Source organism: Saimiri boliviensis, chromosome 13, assembly GCF_048565385.1.
Source record: "Saimiri boliviensis isolate mSaiBol1 chromosome 13, mSaiBol1.pri, whole genome shotgun sequence".
Taxonomy (NCBI): Eukaryota; Metazoa; Chordata; class Mammalia; order Primates; family Cebidae; genus Saimiri; species Saimiri boliviensis.
Window position 1 is genome coordinate 84,723,969 of NC_133461.1, and position 18,438 is coordinate 84,742,406.

The 18,438-nt window shown below is 36.8% G+C and overlaps 1 protein-coding gene across 4 annotated transcripts in view; it reads right to left on the bottom strand.

Annotated features, from left to right (window-relative positions):
* The window catches only part of WRN (WRN RecQ like helicase), a 152,321-nt gene that overhangs the window by 34,436 nt on the left and 99,447 nt on the right, over window positions 1-18,438 (bottom strand). For all 4 annotated transcript variants that reach the window (XM_074383899.1, XM_010348683.3, XM_074383900.1 and 1 more), the window contains 5 exons: window positions 12,417-12,558; window positions 3,371-3,541; window positions 3,196-3,290; window positions 2,322-2,394; window positions 1,353-1,426 (listed from right to left, as the gene is read on the bottom strand). In XM_074383899.1, coding sequence (XP_074240000.1) covers window positions 1,353-1,426; window positions 2,322-2,394; window positions 3,196-3,290; window positions 3,371-3,541; window positions 12,417-12,558 — 555 coding nt within the window. The remainder of the gene's footprint in view (window positions 1-1,352; window positions 1,427-2,321; window positions 2,395-3,195; window positions 3,291-3,370; window positions 3,542-12,416; window positions 12,559-18,438) is intronic.

Consider the following 18,438-nt stretch of genomic DNA (forward strand, 5'->3'; position numbering starts at 1 on the left):
GAGTATTCACCGGAGCAGCATTTTTAATTTCCTTCAGGAACTTTTGCCTTTGCATGGCTGCTTGGTGCAAGAGGCCTAGCTTTTGGTCTACCACAACTTTCAACACAGCTTCCTCACTAAGCTAGTCATTTCTAGCTTTTGATTTAAAGTGAAAGACATGTGAATCTTCCTTTCACTTACTGCAGTGGCTCACTCCTGTAAGCCCATCACTTTGGGAGTCCATGGCAGGCAGATCACCTGAGGTCAGGAGTTTCAGACCAGCCTGGACAACATGGCAAAACCTCGTCTCTATTAAAAATAAAAAAAATAGCCAGGCATGGTGGCGAGCGCCTGTAGTTCCAGCTACTCAGGAGGCTGAGATGAAAGAATCACTTGAACCCAGGGCTGGAGAACTGCTTGAACGTGGGAGGCAGAGGGTGCAGTGAGCCGAGATTGCGCCACTGCACTCCAGCCTCAGTCTCAAAATTAAAAAAAAAAGGAAACAAACACTTAGAGACTATTGTAGAGTTATTCATTGGTCTAATTTCAATTTTGCTGTATCTCAGGGAACAGGGAGGACCGAGGAGAGGGAGAGAAATGGTGAATGGCCAGTCAGTGCAGGAGTCAGAACTCATACAACACTTATTTAGTTTGCTGCCTTATGGGCATGGTTAACAGCACCCCAAAACAATTACAATAGTAATGTCAAAGATCACTAATTACAGATCACCATAATAGATAATTATAATAATGAAAAGATCTGAAATACTGCAAGAATTACCAAAATATAACACAAAGACATGACAACAGAATATGCTATTGGAAAATGGTGCTGATATGATCCGTTTGACGTAAGGTTGCCATAAACCTTTAATTTATATGAAATGTAGTATCTGCGAGTCACAATAAAGCAAGGCACAATAAAATGAAGTATGCCTGTATATATTTCATACAAATAAAAATAAATAGTGTCTTGATGCTAGAGGTAGACAAAGATTTGAAAGCCGGCTCGGCCATTAGCTGTATGCTCTTGATAAGTTAGTCAACTTCTTAACCCTTGGTATCTTCAACTATAAAATGGCGATAAATAATAACAGCTGTTAGGCTGTTATAAGAATTCAACGAGATAACACATACAAAGTTCTTAGTGTTTAACATAATGCCTGGCAAACAGTAATATCCAAGAAGTGTTAGCTATTAAATTAACAGTATTATTTTATAGCTCACTTTAATAATTCTAATACTGAAGGGCTTATGTTTTAAATTTAACTTCCTTTTGCCAATAAAATAGCCCAACATCTGACAGTCCTTTCTCTTTAGGAAAAAAATACTCATAAAGTAAGTATAGAACATAAAAATATGGAACTCCATACCTTTTTTTAGAAATGTTACTCCCAGAAGAAATCTTATCACATGGTTTGTAAGAATATAACTTCTTCAAGTTAGACTGCATTTAAACATATAAACGTCCATTAAAAAAAAAGTCTCAAAAAACTTTTAAATGTGAAGAAAATAAGATACAAAAATCTCACAATCCCAGTTTTTCCTTTGCCTAATCAAGCCATCAAATAAATCACCTGAAAACAGCCTCCTAAATTATCAGTTTCTAAAGCTCTAAAGGCAGCTAGAAACACAATCCAATGTCCTATCCCTCCCAAAACTACAGAAATAAATCATCAAAAGAATGCTCTAAGATATAGCAAGTGCCAAAGTTATAAAAACAATTCAATTACGTTCTGCATACTTCAATAAAGCAGAAAAGGCTCACCAGAAAATATAATTCACTATATTTGTCTATTATTCCAGTGTTCTAATTAGCTGAAGTCTGCCAGTGGATTAGTATTTAATCTGTAATAGTTACCTAAGATCTAAGGCCAAAAAAAGAAGCAAGAAGGTATATAAGTGAGAGAGAGAGAGAGAGAGAGAGAGAGAGAGAGAGTGTGTGTGTATGTGTGTGTGTGTGTGTGTGTCTGTGTGTGTCTGAGTATGTGTGTATCTGTGTGTGCATGTATAGCTTTAATAAGAACACTTAGGAATCAGGTTTATGTTTTGATCAACTATAAGTATTATAACATGTGAACACTCTAATCCAAATGACTTAGAAGACACGTTTAAAAGAATCCAAATAAAATCCTTTCTCAAATACTTCCAATTCTTTATTAGCCCCAGAAATTATATACCATATATTTCAGTCTGTTCACATCTCTTCTCTTGCCAAATTTTATGTTTTGTTATACATGCCATTTTCTCTTTAATTGGAAGAGAATTAAAATATAAAACTTTAAACAGATGTTGAATCAATCAAGAATGAAATAAATAAGAATGATTTCTTTAAAACAAACCTTCTTTGCAGTTGATTCAATTGGTACTTGATTATAAGAACGCTGTTTGGTGTCTGAAGATACAGTTTTCGAGCTGAAAAATAATAAAATCAAATTATCTCAAATGTTAAAATGCAAGTGTCTAATTCATGAATCATCATACTCTCACTCTCAGAAAGAGATAAGATTATATTACCCTTTTAGAACTGGCAATTTTTAAAACTAAATTTTTTTTCCAGAAAAAGCTTTAGAAGCTTTAAGAAGTTTGAAAGAAAAAACTTACAAGAGATCAACAGCATGTAAAGGTACTAAAAAGTAAGCAACACTTGTATTCCCTTTCCACTTCTACACCCAAGAAATAAATATGATATATGGATTCCTTAGCATTGATTTCAATACTGCTTCTTTAATCAATGAGACAGAAGTTTTCTAAATACCATGGTCAGCTACTTCCCATCAACCAAGAAAGTTTCTGGCTGGGAGCAGTGGATCATGCTGGCAATCCCAGTGGTTTGGGAGGCTGAGGCAGGAGGATCACCTGAGCTCAAGAGTTCAAGACCAGCCTAGGAAACACAACAAGACCCTGTCTCTATACAAAAAATTAAAATATATTAGCTGGGCATAGTAGTACATGCCTGTAGTCCCAGCTACTCAGGTGGCTGAGGATCACGTGAGCTCAGGAGGTTGAGGCTGCAGTAAGCTATGATTGTACCACTGCACTCCAGCTTGGGCGACAGAGAGAGATCCTGTCTCTTAAAAAAAGAACAGTGCTCTACAATTTATCCTTTCCTCGCAGATCCCCTCCCCCAAACTGACTATAAATTGGTATAATTTGAATCACATAAATAGTAACAAAAAATCCAGAAGTTACAAGAAAAAGTACTGAAAAATGAACCTAGGCAGAAGAAACTTCTTTGGCCACAATTCTTCATTAGCTTGAAGGATGAGGCTCTGAGATTCTGTATTAGCTTTATGAAGCCAATGTCTACCCTATCAAAAGCAAGAAGGATCTTTTAGTACAGAGTGGAAAACGAAATTAAGTTAAAAAGGCAAACTCCTACACTGTTTACCTTTTCCGTAAGCACGCAAATCTTCACAAATTTGCTATGCCCAGAAACTTCTACCAAGAACCCTTCAACAATGAGCTGACGGGAAAAAGCCTTCCACCAACTCTCTGTTTGATCCTTGCCAGTGCCAAATAAACTGTGCTTGCGATATTGATCTGCAAGACGCTGAGAATTCTGCAAAAAGGAATAAAATCAATATCTAAAAATGCTAATTTAAACATACAGGTTAAGTAAAACACAGACCTTTCTATTCTTTGGATTTACACTAAATTTCAGCTTTAAAAACCTACAAAAATGTTACACCAATTGTGGTATTCTGAACCCTCACAAATAAACGTATTATCAAAATAATGTTCCTTTTGTGTCTTAAATAATGGCAGGAAATTTCACATATAATTCAGATGCATTTCCCAGTGTATAGGTTTGGACATGGGTTTGGAATACTTCGCTTTTATTATTTAGACCTCTTAGCAAACTCACATTATTGTTTGAAACAGTGATCAAAATTCTACAGCTTGAGACTGGAACCCTGAGAATTATACAAAAGGCAATGCGAACCAACAGCTACTCATCCATGAGTGCAGTGCAACAACTCACAGCTTCCAATGCATTTGTTTTTACTGTGCTTTTGCACATAATGCACTGCAAAGTTTACTTAATCATTTATGATTTAGCTGCTTCACTGATACAACAGGAAAAGCAGGTGCATATTAAGCAGCTGATGGTTTTGAGGTATGTTTTCCTAAGTGAAAGGACAATTCCCGTGGGAGGCTCTTTGCAGCCATCAAGTTCTAGAAATGTTAGGAAAGCTAGTCTGTCATATGCAAGTCTGTTGTTCTCTAACAGAGAGGACTCTCCTGCTTTCACTCCCTATAAAAGTATTTTTCATTACTTTGTCCTTTTACTGCCTCTTTCACACTTTTAAATATATATAGAAGTACATGGGCTAGGCACAGTGGTTCATGCCTGTAATCCCAACACTATGGGAGGATCACGAGCCCAGGAGCTCAAGACCATCCTGAGCAACACAGTGAGACCCCCATCTCTAAAAAAAAAAAAAAAAAAAAATTAGCAAAGTGTGGTGGTGTGTAGCTATCATCCCAGCTACCCAGGAGCAGTAGCTGAGGCAGGAGAGTCGTTTGAGCTCAGCAGATCAAGACTGCAGTGAGCTATGATGACATCACTGCACTCCAGCCTGAGCCACAGAGTGAGACCCTGTTGCGAAAAAAAAAAAAAAAAAAAAAAGTATACAAACATAAGGTCATGGAAAATTATTCACATTAAATGTATTTGTGGTGAATATGACTGATTGTAATTCAAGGGTTATTCTAACTTCCATCGATTATGAATTCTTCCACTGCAGAATCTGGGACGATACATATACTATGTCTCAAACTCCCTTTCAGCTAGGGTTCTGGGTTCTGTATATTTGCATGACAGGTGTAAGCAGGAAATGAGGCTAAAGCTACTCCTCTGCTGTTTTTGCAGGCATGCATGATTGTGGAGGTATTTAATTTTTATAAGAAAGTGTGAGCCAAGAATCCAGCATACAATGACCAGCTTCATAAGTATCAACAGGCATCCATTTTGTGGTTGCAAATTATAGCAGGTTAATGTTGGTTTGCAGAGCAAGCAAAGGCAGAACCTTCCTGATTATTACAGCTTCCTACTCAATGCAGTTTGGGGTTAGGTGCTGTAGTGGAAGCTTCCCAAGTTGACAGATGGCTTCTTGATCACAGAAGAGGCCACAGCTCCCTTGGTGAACTATTTTGCAGTGGAATCTTGTCAACAATATCATAAGCCATTTTATACCTAGTAATAAATACCTTTCTGCTTAAATTCACCGGAATGATTAGGAGCAATTTAAATTTCTATATAAAAATGCAGTCTAAAATTCTAGAAAAAGGCAGACTTTAACTCAACATTCTTACATTTCATATATACCCTAATGAAAGTTTCATAATCAATTAAAAATCCAGGGATCAAAATTAAAAGACTATATAAAATGAGTTGCAGCAAACTTAACTAAGGCAACTATAAGGCTCTCTATTACAAATGTATTGGTTTTACTGAATTAATGAAAACATTATGATTAGAGGTTTATCATTGTGGAATGCTAAAAATGCAAATACAAGCATTCTAAAACAGAACAAGAACGACATACTTAAATGTAACAATATACTGCTTTAATATTTGAGAATCTTCCCAAGTATATGACTGAAAACAAAAATAAATCATATCATAAATATTAATATGCTTGTCATTTACTACTATTTCTAAGATGTGGATGTGCCAAAAAATAGGCTAAAAAAGGGTGATCTTTCACAAAAAGGAAGCTAGGATGAAATTAGTTAAAGCAGGATAAATTCCCAACAGAGACAAATAGAGCATTGTCTATATGTTGAACTTAAAACACAGGCTTCTGATAGGCATAGTTAAGAGAATCTGTACCATGCTGTCCTAAATCTTAACAATAAAAATAGAATTTTAATAGCTAAGGAATGAATTTTAGTGTCCTGATTATATTTATTAAGTTATTATCAGAACAGATTTAGAAAAATATAAATACCCAGGTACAATGTGGCACCTCCTTCTTTGTTAACAAGTCCTGTCTGTGCTAACCCTGATTTAGGGTTGATTTGAGTAGAATGTTTAAAAGTAAACATATGTAGCACAAACAAGTCTAGAGATCAAATGTACAGCATGAGAATTACAATTAATACAACTATACTGTATTTGGGATTCCTACTAAATGAGTAGATTTCAGCTGCTTTTGCCACAAAAAAAAAAAATGGTAACAAGATAAGATAACGAATATGTTAATAGTTTCATTAATCATTTTATTATATATAGGTAACCCATAACATCATATTATATACCTTAAATATACATAATACAATTTTTTAAATTGCATTTTAGGTTTTGGGGTACATGTGAAGAACATGCAAGATTGTTGCATAGGTACACACATGGCAGTGCGGTTTGTTGTCTTCCGTCCCCTCACCTGTATCTGTCATTTCTCCCCATGCTATCTCTTCCCACCTGCCCACCCCCCCGTCCCTCCCCCATTTCCCCCCAATGGACCCCAGTGTGTAGTGCTCCCCTCCCTGTGTCCATGTGACAATTTATTTTTATAAGTAAACTAAGATTAAACATCATGGAATTTCAGAGCTGGAGGGAATGTTGGAGCTTTTTGATCTATCTTAGTCATTTTTACTTATGTTGTTAACAAATTATCAGAGGCTCAAAGATATTAAATGGTAGCCTAATGTCTCACTGTATACCTGTACTAAAGCTAAGACTAGAACATAGGCCTCCAGATAACTAGTTCTGATTTTCTTTTTTTGAGACACAGTCTCTGTCACCCAAGCTGAAGTGCAGAGGTTCAATCATAGCTCACCTCAATCTGCTGGACTCAAGGATCCTCCCGCCTCAGTGTCCCAAGTAGCTAGCACTACAGGTGTATTCCATTATGTCTTCTAACATTTTTCATAATTTTTTTGTAGAGATGGGGTCTTGCTATGTTGCCTAGACTGGTCTTAAACTCCTGGGCTTGAGAGATCCTCCTGCCTCTGCCTCCCAAAGTGCTGGGATTACAGGAGTAAAAGCTAATCTTTTCTTATTATACTATACACATGCATAAGCACTCACAAGCATGCACACACACATACACAACAACCCACATGCACACACATACACCCACACACACACACCCCACACACATACACATCCCACACACACATACACTCACGCCCCGCACATGCACACACCCCCGCCCCCCTACAATATACATACATGTGGAGGCTCTTGAGCTACATTACCTGGGTTCAAGTCATAGCTCTGGCAAGTTATTTATCTTCTATTTCCTCATCTAATATGTAGACATATTAATTTTTATCTCTTGAGGATGCTGTGAAGATTAAGTCCATAACCAGGACAAAGCCTGGCTTGGTAATGTTAACCTGCTTTTTATTAGTTAACAGCTGATCCTTTAACTCAACCTGAATTTCTTAACCTAAGAGTAAAAGCCATGACTTGGTATCTTGTGGGGTTTCTCCCTGGAACACTTGTTAATGGTACTCTCCAACTGCTAGGGGTTACCTCTGTAGTAGTTCTATTGCTTGCAAACAAGTAACACCAAAAGTATCAAGTTGCCTAACTAGACTCACTAGCTCTCTAGACACTAAAAATTACTCTTTGGGCTTTTCCTTTCATAAGCCGAAAAAAAAAATTTATTAGTATGAAGCAATGAGGTTTTATCTGATCAGTACGGAGTAACTGTCCCCTCCCCTCATGATCAATAACTATGAACACTGTATACTATGTGAATATATTTACGTTGTCTGGTTTCCATGGCAATCACCATGAAGACGATGAAACATCTTTGCTTTAAAGCAGAGTATCTTTGTTTTAAAGGAATCATATTCTCTTTTCAACTAGAAATGTTACTAAAACAAGTAACATTAAAAAAAAAAATAACACAGTTAAAAATTTTCAACAACAAATGCTTAATTATTTCACACTCTGAACAAGACCTTCTCTGTCAATTGCTTAAGTGTTCTAGTTAATTTTGCAGGTTGTCCACTGATAGAGTAAAAACTACCTACAATGAGAAAGCTGCACTTTCATTCATTTCAAACAGGGTATTGCTCTATCACCCAGGCTGGAATACAGTGGTGTAATCATGGCTCACTGCAGTCCTGAACTCCTAGATTCAATCGATCCTCCCACCTTAACCTTCCCATAAGGAGGACTAAACACCCACACCACCACACTTAGCTAATTTTTAATTTCTTTTTTTAGAGACGGAGTCTCACTATGTTGCCCAGTCTGGTCTCAAACTCCTAGTCTCAAGCAATCCTCCCACTTTGGCTTCCCAAAGTATTGGGATTATAGATGTAAGTCACTGTGTCCATTGGGCATAAAAATACAAATTTAAAACTGCACGTAACAGCATAATAAATAGAAAAGACACTAGACTAGCAGGCAGGAAAGCCGTTTGCTCACCCTGGCTCTGGCACAAAGTAACAGTATGACCTAGGGCAGGTCATTCAGCTTTCAGTCTAACTCAATCTCAACTACAGTAAAACAAGGCAATAATGTTAAACAGTCTTTTTGCCAATGTTACATCCAAGCAGATATACTACTGTGGGATTCCATCTCAAAGTAAAAATTTTCAGACCAGGCACAATGGCTCATGCCTGTAATCCCAACCTTGGGAAGCCAAGGTGGGAGGCTCACTTGCGCCCAGGGGTTCGAGACCAGTCTGGGAAACATAAGAAAACTCTGTCTCTACAAAAGAGTTAGCTGGGCATGGGGGCATGCACCTGTAGTCCCATGTACTCGGGAGGCCAAGGAGGTAGGATCACTTGATCTGGGAACTTTGAGGCTGCTGTGACCTATGATCACGCCACTGTACTTGGAGCCTGGGTGACATATCTCCTTCTTTCCCTTTATAAATCAGACAAAAAAATAAGGGTCACCAAAATGGACATATCACGGAATTTGGAAACCTACTAATTGATGGGTAAGCGTTAGAATAAAGAGAACTGACTGCTCAGAATAGATGACCCAAAGTCTCAGTTTCTGGAAAAGCAAAATCTTTACACCCGTTTCCCATAGAGAAAAAGAACAGAAAAACAAACAAACAAACAAACAAAATAAAAAACTTGCCACTTCTCCATAGTAACTTCTTTAAAAATCACCACTGCTTTTTGTACTGTGAATGCCACATTCTTCTCCACCCTTCTTCCCTCATTCCGTCTCTTAATGAATGTCCAAATCAATAGTATCACACCAAAATCTACCGTATACTCTACAAAAGTAGGAAGTTCTAGTGATACCCTCATGAGGACTCCTCTAATTTCTCTAAACACTTTCTCTCTTCAGAACTTCAATAACATTTTGTCTATTCACAGATCCCTTATCTCTTTCACTTTACACTTATTTCTTCTTAAGTAACACCTTCCATAATAGATGGTGCGTCTCATCTAATTAAACTTTGAATCCGCCTCAAAATACAATACAGTGCTTATACAAACTACATGTTCAATAATTAGTGGAAAAAAATAGTTATAAACTCCAATTCAGGAAATTTTAAACTCAGCATGGCACAGTGAATCTCAGTGCTCTGGGAGGCCAAGGGTGGAGGGATCTCATTTCGTAAAATGTTCCCCTCAACTTGAGCCCAGGAGTTGGAGACAGGCAGGGCAACAGGGGAGACCTCATGTCTACAAAAAAAAATTTTTTTGTAAATAGCTGGGTATGGTGGCACTTGTGGTCCCAGTTACTCTGGAGGCTGAGGAGGGAGGATTGCTTGAGCCCAGGAGTTCAAGGCTGCAGCAGGCTATAATCATACCACTGCATTCCAGTCTGGGCAACTCCTAAGTTCTTAAACTACAAAAAGCCCATAGCCACTGTTAAAAACACTTTAACTTCCTTTGAGGGTGGGGGCAGGGGTGCTTTATCCCAGTTCCTAGAGGCCAAGAAGCTCACAGCTGCAACTTTAGGGCTTCAGAAAGTCATTGTGAGCTATAATTCAATGTGCAAAATAAAACCAAAAGATAACGTAGTGATAATTATCTACAGGAATATATTTCATTCAGATGAAATAGTTTGTCTGGAAAATAGAATGGATAACTCTCTCCCGTTAGACAGTTTGAAAATTACAAGGGTGATTAAAACTATCAACAGTTTCAACAACTGTCTATAGTCAAATAACATTTTATCAAAACTACTCTCTAATTCTAGTGCCACAACAAAGTCTGGCATTCTATTAATGTGATCAGAAAAGAAGTTTCACGTAATCTCAGTTATGCAAATTAATGAACATGTTTTTATTTTCTGATCTATAAAATTAAGGTCATTGCACATCTTATCACATATTTATACAGTGTTTAAAGGTTTTTATATGGTTAACTGTTTAGACAGCTAAAACAAAGTTCCTTAAGTAATACCTTTACTGTTCAATTTCTAATTGAACTCGTGGTTTCAAAACAAAATTTTAAATTCCATTCAAACTTTTAGATAGGCTACATAATTATTTATACTATTTAGAAAAATCTTGTGTAAGAGAGAATTAAATGCTGCTGATACTGTATATTATATATTTATATACATTATTTCTTTAAATTCCAATCATTTGCAGTTCAAAATGTTTATTTTACAGATCAAAATCACATACAAAGATATTAAATTTTCTTAGGTTGGTTAGGGGAACATTTTAGTAAATTCTCAAAGGAATTATAATGATAATTTTGAAAACAATATCCCAGGATACCAAGATCACTGAAAGGGGGAGAAAAAAAACTTGCCTTATTTTCACTGCATTTAGTGTCTACAGATTTTCATTAAGTGGTACTTTAAAAAAAGTTTTACTTTTATCTAGCAAGGGTAGTATAATATTTCACAAAGGATAAACTTCTTAATTTGAGGACTCCCAGAAGAGACCGTCAGTATAAGTGGTCTGATTTGGTTTTTTAATAGGTGAAATCTGATCTCTCTCGTGGCCAGTTCAAGTTTGTCAAGGAGCCTACTTAGACTTATTTGTTGATACTGGATATGGCTGGATTATACCAAATTAAAACAAGAATGATTTTTATAAATTATACATTCAGTTGGGACACACAAGTTTTGACGGCGATAGAGACAATACATTTTCATGGATCTCAACTAGATTTAAGCTGTTCCTTACAACTAAAATTTGTGTTATAAAAAATAGTTTCACTCATAGCACCTAAAACAGTTCCTTAGGCAACACTTCTACTATTAAATTTCTAATCCAACTTGTGATTTGCAAACAAAATTTTAAACTCCACTTAGAATCTAAAAACACGTGAAAAACAACAGAAGTTTTCAACATATTTCATTTAAAATATTTCACAACTAATTTAATATGTTCCTTTCTAAACAAAATAAAAACTCAAAGTATTTACATGAAGCATTTCAGTGTTTCACAAATGCTTACCTAAATGACTTTTTAAATTCTACATTCAAAATGAGAATTTTAACCTCTATTTTAAAGTATATTTTAATAAATATGCTTATTTGCAAAAGTATCCTATCTCTCACTCTTGATTTATTCAGCCAATATCAGCATGTAATACTTAGCTTTGCTTTATAGACTTATAAATCTGGGGAAAAATCATATAAAGAAAAGGACTACAGAACAAGCTTTCAGACTGCAAGGGTCATATATTCTTCACATTTGTATCTGTGGTTGTTTAGGAGAATACTGGCACATTAATCACTCCAAAAAAAAGTAGCTGAACTCGGCCAGGCACAGTGGCTCACACCTGTAATCCCAGCACTTTGGGAGGCCGAGGTGGATGGATCACCTGAGGTCAGGTGTTCGAGACCAGCCTGGCCAACATGGTAAAACCCCGTCTTTACTAAAAATACAAATTTCAGTCAGGTGTAGTGGCAGTCACCTGTAATCCCAGCTACCTGGGAGGCTGAGGCAGGAGAACTGGCTTCAACTTGGCAGGTAGAGGTTGCAGTGAGCCAAGATTGAGCCACTGCACTCCAGCCTGGGTGAGAGAGCAAGGCTCTGTCTCAAAAAAAAAAAAAAAAAAAAAAAAGTAGCCGAATTTAATTGACAATTTATTCATTAGTAAAGTCAAAAAAAATTAGATATTTACAAAACAGTCCCTATAACTAAAGTTTTCCTTGAAGAATTTAACAGTTTCCTGGACAAAAGGACAATTTGGTTCTACCTGTCCCTTGACACATGAAAGTTAACTTTTCTTCATTATCCTAAGTAAGACTAGTCTAGGGATTCACCCAACTGCAATGTGATACACTAGCACAACACTTCCAGACTGAGCCGCAGAGCTGACCACCGGCTTGAAACATGAAAACAGCAGAAGATGCCATACGCACAGGTTTTATTGAAAGTAATGAATGGAGTGTTTAACTGGAACTTACTATGACACTATGAGTTCCTAATAACCCATATGAAGTCAAAGCTACAATCATAATACAGTAAATCTCTGAAGAAAAGCACAATAGAAGTAAAAGAGCTATGAAGGGAATTCACATATATACTTACAGATCCTCGGAGAAATAAAATTGGAAGCCCAATTCCAAATTTTTCCCCTAAGATGTCCACAGCAGACAAGAGCTGAAATGCTTGTGGACCAAAGTCCCAAGATGTATCTTCTGAGTCATCCATGGAATAGCAATGACCCAATCTAAATAAAAATAACAACATATGAAGAAAGCTCAGCCAAGGCATGTATCTTTAGAAATTGAAAGATTTAGCGTAACAATGAGCCAAGAAAAAAAATCTCAAATGTGCCAACTGCTCCAGAAACTACAAATAAAGTTCATTTTAGCCAAGCGTGTAAAGCATCTAAAATATGAAAAATATAAAGTAGCATAACAGACATGTTATGCTGATGGTTCTCAATCCTAGTGCCCTAGAAGCAAGTTTCATGCAAGGTGCCTCAGATCACACAAATGAATAATTATTAATAGTATGAGCAAGCAGAGTGGCCGTATTTATAGCTAGAAGAGCTCCACTTACTTGACCAATTATATAAATACTGGACTTCAATGTTAAGGGTGTGTTGCAAAAACAGATTTATTGCCCCCCAAACTCCGCAAAAAAAAAAGGCTTTCAGCTTAGAAAAATACATCTCAGATGCTGCCTCTTTCTTCTGCCACTGCTGGTGCTGTTTATGGGCTCACTCATTCGGGGCAGACCTGGTATCTCTTTTGTAAAGCAGCAGCTGAGGAGACTACCACACTCACGAGGATCCACAAAAAGCCCAAGGAAGAAGACTGAGAACAAGGATAATGTTCATTTGAAGGTGGTGGGGCAGGATGGCACTGTGGTGCAGTTTAAGATGAACAGGCATGCACCACTTAGTAAACCAAAGAAAGCCTATTGTGAGGGACACAGTTTGCCAGTGAGGCAGATCAGGTTTCAATCTGACAGGCAGTCAATCAATGAACCAGATATATCTGCACATTTGGAAGTGAGGCTTAAGATAAAACTGATGTGTTCCAGCAGCAGACATGAAGGTGTCTACTAAAAGGGGGACCTGCTACTTTACTGAAGAACTCTGCTCTTCCAGACCAAGAATATAGTCTCAAGTAGAGAGCCGCAATTTGGCTGGACATGGTGGCTCAGGCCTGTAATCCCAGCACTTTGGGAGACCGAGGTAGGTGGATCACTTGAAGTCAGCGATTCACGACCAGCCTAGCCAAAATGGTGAAACCCATCTCTACTAAAAATACAAAAATTAGCCTGGCAAGGTGGCACGCACCTATAAACCCAGCTACTCAGGAAACTGAGGCAGGAGAATGGCTTGAACCTGAGAAGCAGAGGCTGAAGTGAGCTGAGATAGTGACTCTACACTCCGGCCTGGGTGACAAGAGTGAAACTCCCATCTCAAAAAAAAAAAAAAAAAAAAGAATGAAAGTTGCAATTTCTTTCCACCACATCCTGACTACATACTTTTCTCTATTCTTTCATTTTCCCTTCCTCATTCTTTTATTGCACATAAAGTAACTGGTGTATGTCCACAAGTATATTACTTTTCTTTCTTTTTTTTTTTTCAACTAAATGTCCAATCATATGTTTGGATTGACTTTGAATGCAGATGGGATGGGAAAAAGAAGCATTGGTTCTGTGAAGACTCCCTCTGTCCCCTAGTGGCCTGCTCATTCAGCTCTTATCTTTATACTCCAGGATGTCATTTTGCTTTAGCAAAAAACTACATAAAAATCCTTGCATACCTTGTTCAATTGGAGAATTTTAATGTTTTTCATTTATGATTGTAAAACCAAGGACAATTTTATAACCGTTTTTATGTAGCTGTTACATATAGACCAATCTGTCTTTAAGGAGAAATAAATTACTCTAGTAATCATAACTCCAAGATAGTTTTCCCTTAGTCAAGTGTCTTGTTTAAATAAACTTCTTGTTTAAAATGAAAAAAAAAAACCCAAATCCTATGCTATAAATTGTTAAACAATAATGACTGTAAAATATGACACAATTATTATAAACCTTTCATTTAAGTAGATTTGGAAGTTAAATTCCTAAGTCACCCTTCAGGTAGATCTAAAATTACCATAAATTCAAATGAGAATTCTTTAAGTAGGTTGAGAACAAAAAGACTCATTAAAGAAAATCTGCTATAGAGTTCAACTACCTAATTCAATTGCTTTCCTTAGAATAAGTATCTTTGAAAGAGCAATAAGAAAGCATTCAATATTTCAGATATAATAATGTGGGGGAAAAAACTATGCTTAGGTTTCCTCTCCTACTCTAATCTCTTTAGTGAGATGCTTAGCTGATTAATCTTCTTTTCTATTATGACTATATCAAGCTATCAAATTCCCACAAAGTACTATCTATGCTGCCTCTTACCAGTTTTTTGTTGTTGTTGCTAAAATTTTGCAGCGATTGGATCTCATTATGTTGCCCAATCTGGTCTTGAACTCCTGGCCTCAAGTGATCCTCTCTCCTCAACCTCCCAAAGAGCTGGAATGACAGGTGTGAGCCACCATGCCCTCTTATCTTTTAATTTATATTAATGTAATTATCCCTAAGTTCTAAAAATGTTAATGCATATTAATGTAGCTATCCCTAGGTTTAAACTTTTTTTTAATTTCCAATTTGGTTTTTTGAGTATGACTTATTTAAGTGTTAATTTTAATTTCCAAATGCATGAGAATTTTGTTGTCTATCCACTTACTTACTTCTAGCTCAAATGCATTATGGTCAGAAAATGTGGTGAGAAGAGTTTGAAATTCATTGAAAATTTTTGAGACAAGCTAGTCTAGTACAGGGTCAGAAAACATTTTCTCTAGAGGACCAGAGAGTAAGTATTTCAGGCTTTTTGGGCCATGACAGGCTTTGCAGTCAAGCACTCAACTCAAGCAGCCACAGACAACACATAAGCAAAAGGCGCAGCTGTGCTCCAAGAAACATTTACAAAAACATTAGTCGAGTGTGATGGCTCATGCCTATAATCCCAGCACTTTAGAAGGCTGAAGTAGGAGGACTCACTGATGCCAGGAGTTTGAAAACCAGCCTAGGCAACATACCGAGACTCTGTCTCTACCGACATTTTTTTTTTTTTTTTTTTAAATTAACTGGGCATTGGCAGTGCATGCCTGTAGCTACTTGGGAGGCTGAGGTGAGAAAATTGCTTGAGCTCAGTAATCTAAAGTTACAGTGAGCTATGGTCCTATCACTACTCTCCAGCTTGGGTGACAGAGTGAGACCCTACGTCAAAAAAAAAAAAGTAAAAAAAAAAAAAAAAAAAACCAAGCAACATGCAGATTTCGCCCACGGGCCATAGTTTGCCAACTCATGCTCTAACGCACAGTTTTTGGAAACATTCCATGTATGTTTGAGAAGCAAAGTCTTTCAGTGCTTCTCAACCAGTGTGCTACAAACAAGTTGTAAGTGTGCTGAAAGGTTAATCACTCCAGATCTTAGGGTTTTGGACAGAAACTGATCTCTGACAATTAGCCCAGTGTGTTATATACACATATCATTTACTATATGGGCCATGAAATAAAAATACTTGAGATACACTGCTACAGTTGCTTGGTCTAGGATTCTATATACTACATATCTGATAAATCAAACTTGTTACTATGTTGACCAAATTTTCCATAATGTACTAATTTTTGGATTATTTACCCTACCAATAACTAAAAATTGTTATCAAATTCTCCCACTTTGATGGTGGATTTATTGATTTCACCACCTCTTCTGTCAGCTTTCTCCTTTATGTATTTGCTGGATTTTTAATTTTTTTTTTTTTTAAATAAAGACAGGGTCTTGCTATGTTTCCCAGGCTGTTCTCAGTCTTAGGTTCAAGCAATTCTCCTGCCTTGGCCTTCCAAAGTGCTGGGACTACAGGTGTGAGCCACCATGTCCAACCAATTGTTTTTCTTTTTTATTCATTTATTTTTTATGTGAGATGGAGTCTTACTCTGAAGCCCAGCCTGGAGTACAGTGGTGCCATCACAGCTCAATGCAACTGCAGTCTTGACCTTCCAGGCTCAAGTGGTCTTTCCACCTCAGCCTCCAGAGTAGCTGGGACTAGAGAGGCACATGCCACCATACCTAGTTAAGTTTATTTTTTTTATTTTTTATTTTTGTAGAGACACAATCTTGCTTTTTTGCCCAGGATGGTCTCAAAAAATCATGGTCTCAAGTGATCCTCCCACCTCAGCTAACATTACAGGTGTGATCCACAGCACCAGGCAACTTGCTGTTTGTTGGTTGTTCTTTGTTTTTTGTTTGTTTGGTTTTTTTTTTTTTTTTTTTTTTTTGAGATGCATAGAACAATTCTGTCTTCTTAGTGAAGAAACTATTTCTCATTAAACAGAGAACAACTCCATCCCCAATAATGCTTCTTTTGTCTTACAGTAATGCAGCTATTGCACTTAGGTATGTACCTAATTCAGCTAGGTGAATAATTTGTTTTTATTTCATTTTTTCAATTAACATAGGCAAATTGGTTGTATAAAATGTAAAGTTCTACAAATTTTAAGACATCCATAGATTCATCTAAGTCCCATCACAATCAGGGCCCGACAAATCTAACACTCCAAAACACTGCCTTGTACTACCCTTTGCAATCATACCTTCTCCTTCCCCCTAATCTCTGACAACCACTAATCTTTTCTTCATCCTTCTAGTATTGTTTTATGTTTCAAAGAGCATTGTATACATGGAATCATGCTATAGAATTGATATTATTTTGTCTTCTAAATGTTTGATAGAATTTGTCGTTGAAACTTTTTGTGCTAGGAAATTTTATTTTCAGAGATTTTTAACATAGAATTCAATGTCTCTAATGGTAAGACTATGCAGGTTATCTAACTCACTGTAAGTTTAATTGGTTTGAGATTATCAAGAAATTGCCCCATTTCATCTAAATTATTAAGTTATGCTCTGAGTTGTTCACAAAGTTCCCTTATCATCCCTATTAATACCTGTGGAGTCTGTAGTGAAATCCCCTTTCATTTCTGGTATTGGCTATCTTTGTCTCTTCTCTTTCTGTCAGTCTTGTTAGAAGTTTATATCAATTTTATTGATCTTTACACAGAATAAGATTTTGAGCTGATTTTCTCTATTGTTTTTCTGTTTTTTATTCATTGATGTGCACTCTTATCTTTATTATTTCCTTGCTTCCTTTTGATTTATTTTGCTCTTATTTGCTTGTTAAGATGGAAGCTTAGGTTTCAATTTGAGACCTTTCTTTTATAATATAGGTAGGTATTTAATACTATACATTTCCTTCTCAGTATTGCATTAGCTGCATCTCACACATTTTGTATTTTCATTTCATTCAGTTCAAAGCATTTTCTAATTTGCCTGGAAACTTCTTCTTTGGCTCATGTATTTATTTAGAGGTGTGTTATTTAATTTCCAAGGTTGTTGACTTTTCTGTTATCTTTCTGTTATTGCTTTCTAGTTTAATTCCATTATAGTCAAAAAACTACAAATAAAAGATTCTTAAATTTGTTAAGGTTTGTTTTATGACTCTGAATATGATTTATGTTCACAAATATTGCATCTGCACTTGAAAAGAATGTGGGCCAGGAGCGGTGGCTCACGCCTGTAATCCCAGCACTTTGGGAGGCTGAGGCGGGTGGATCACGAGGTCATTGAAACCATCCTGGTCAACGTGGTGAAACCCTGCCTCTACTAAAAATACAAAAAATTAGCTGGCCATGGTGGCGCGTGCCTGTAATCCCAGCTACTCAGGAGGCTGAGGCAGGAGAATTGCCTGAACCCAGGAGGTGGAGGTTGCGGTGAGCCGAGATCGCACCATTGCACTCCAGCCTGGGTAACAAGAGCGAAACTCCGTCTCAAAAAAAAAAAAGAAAGAAAAAGAAAACAATGTGTACTCTGCTGTTTCTGGGTAGAATGTTCTATAAAAGTCAATGAGATCCAGTATGTTGATAGTCCTGCTCATTTCTTCTATCTTCTTACTGATTTTTTGGTCTGTTAGTTTTATTGCTTATTGAGAGATGTTGGAAGTCACCAAATGTAATCATAGGTTTCTCTATATCTTCTTTTGATTCTTTCAGTC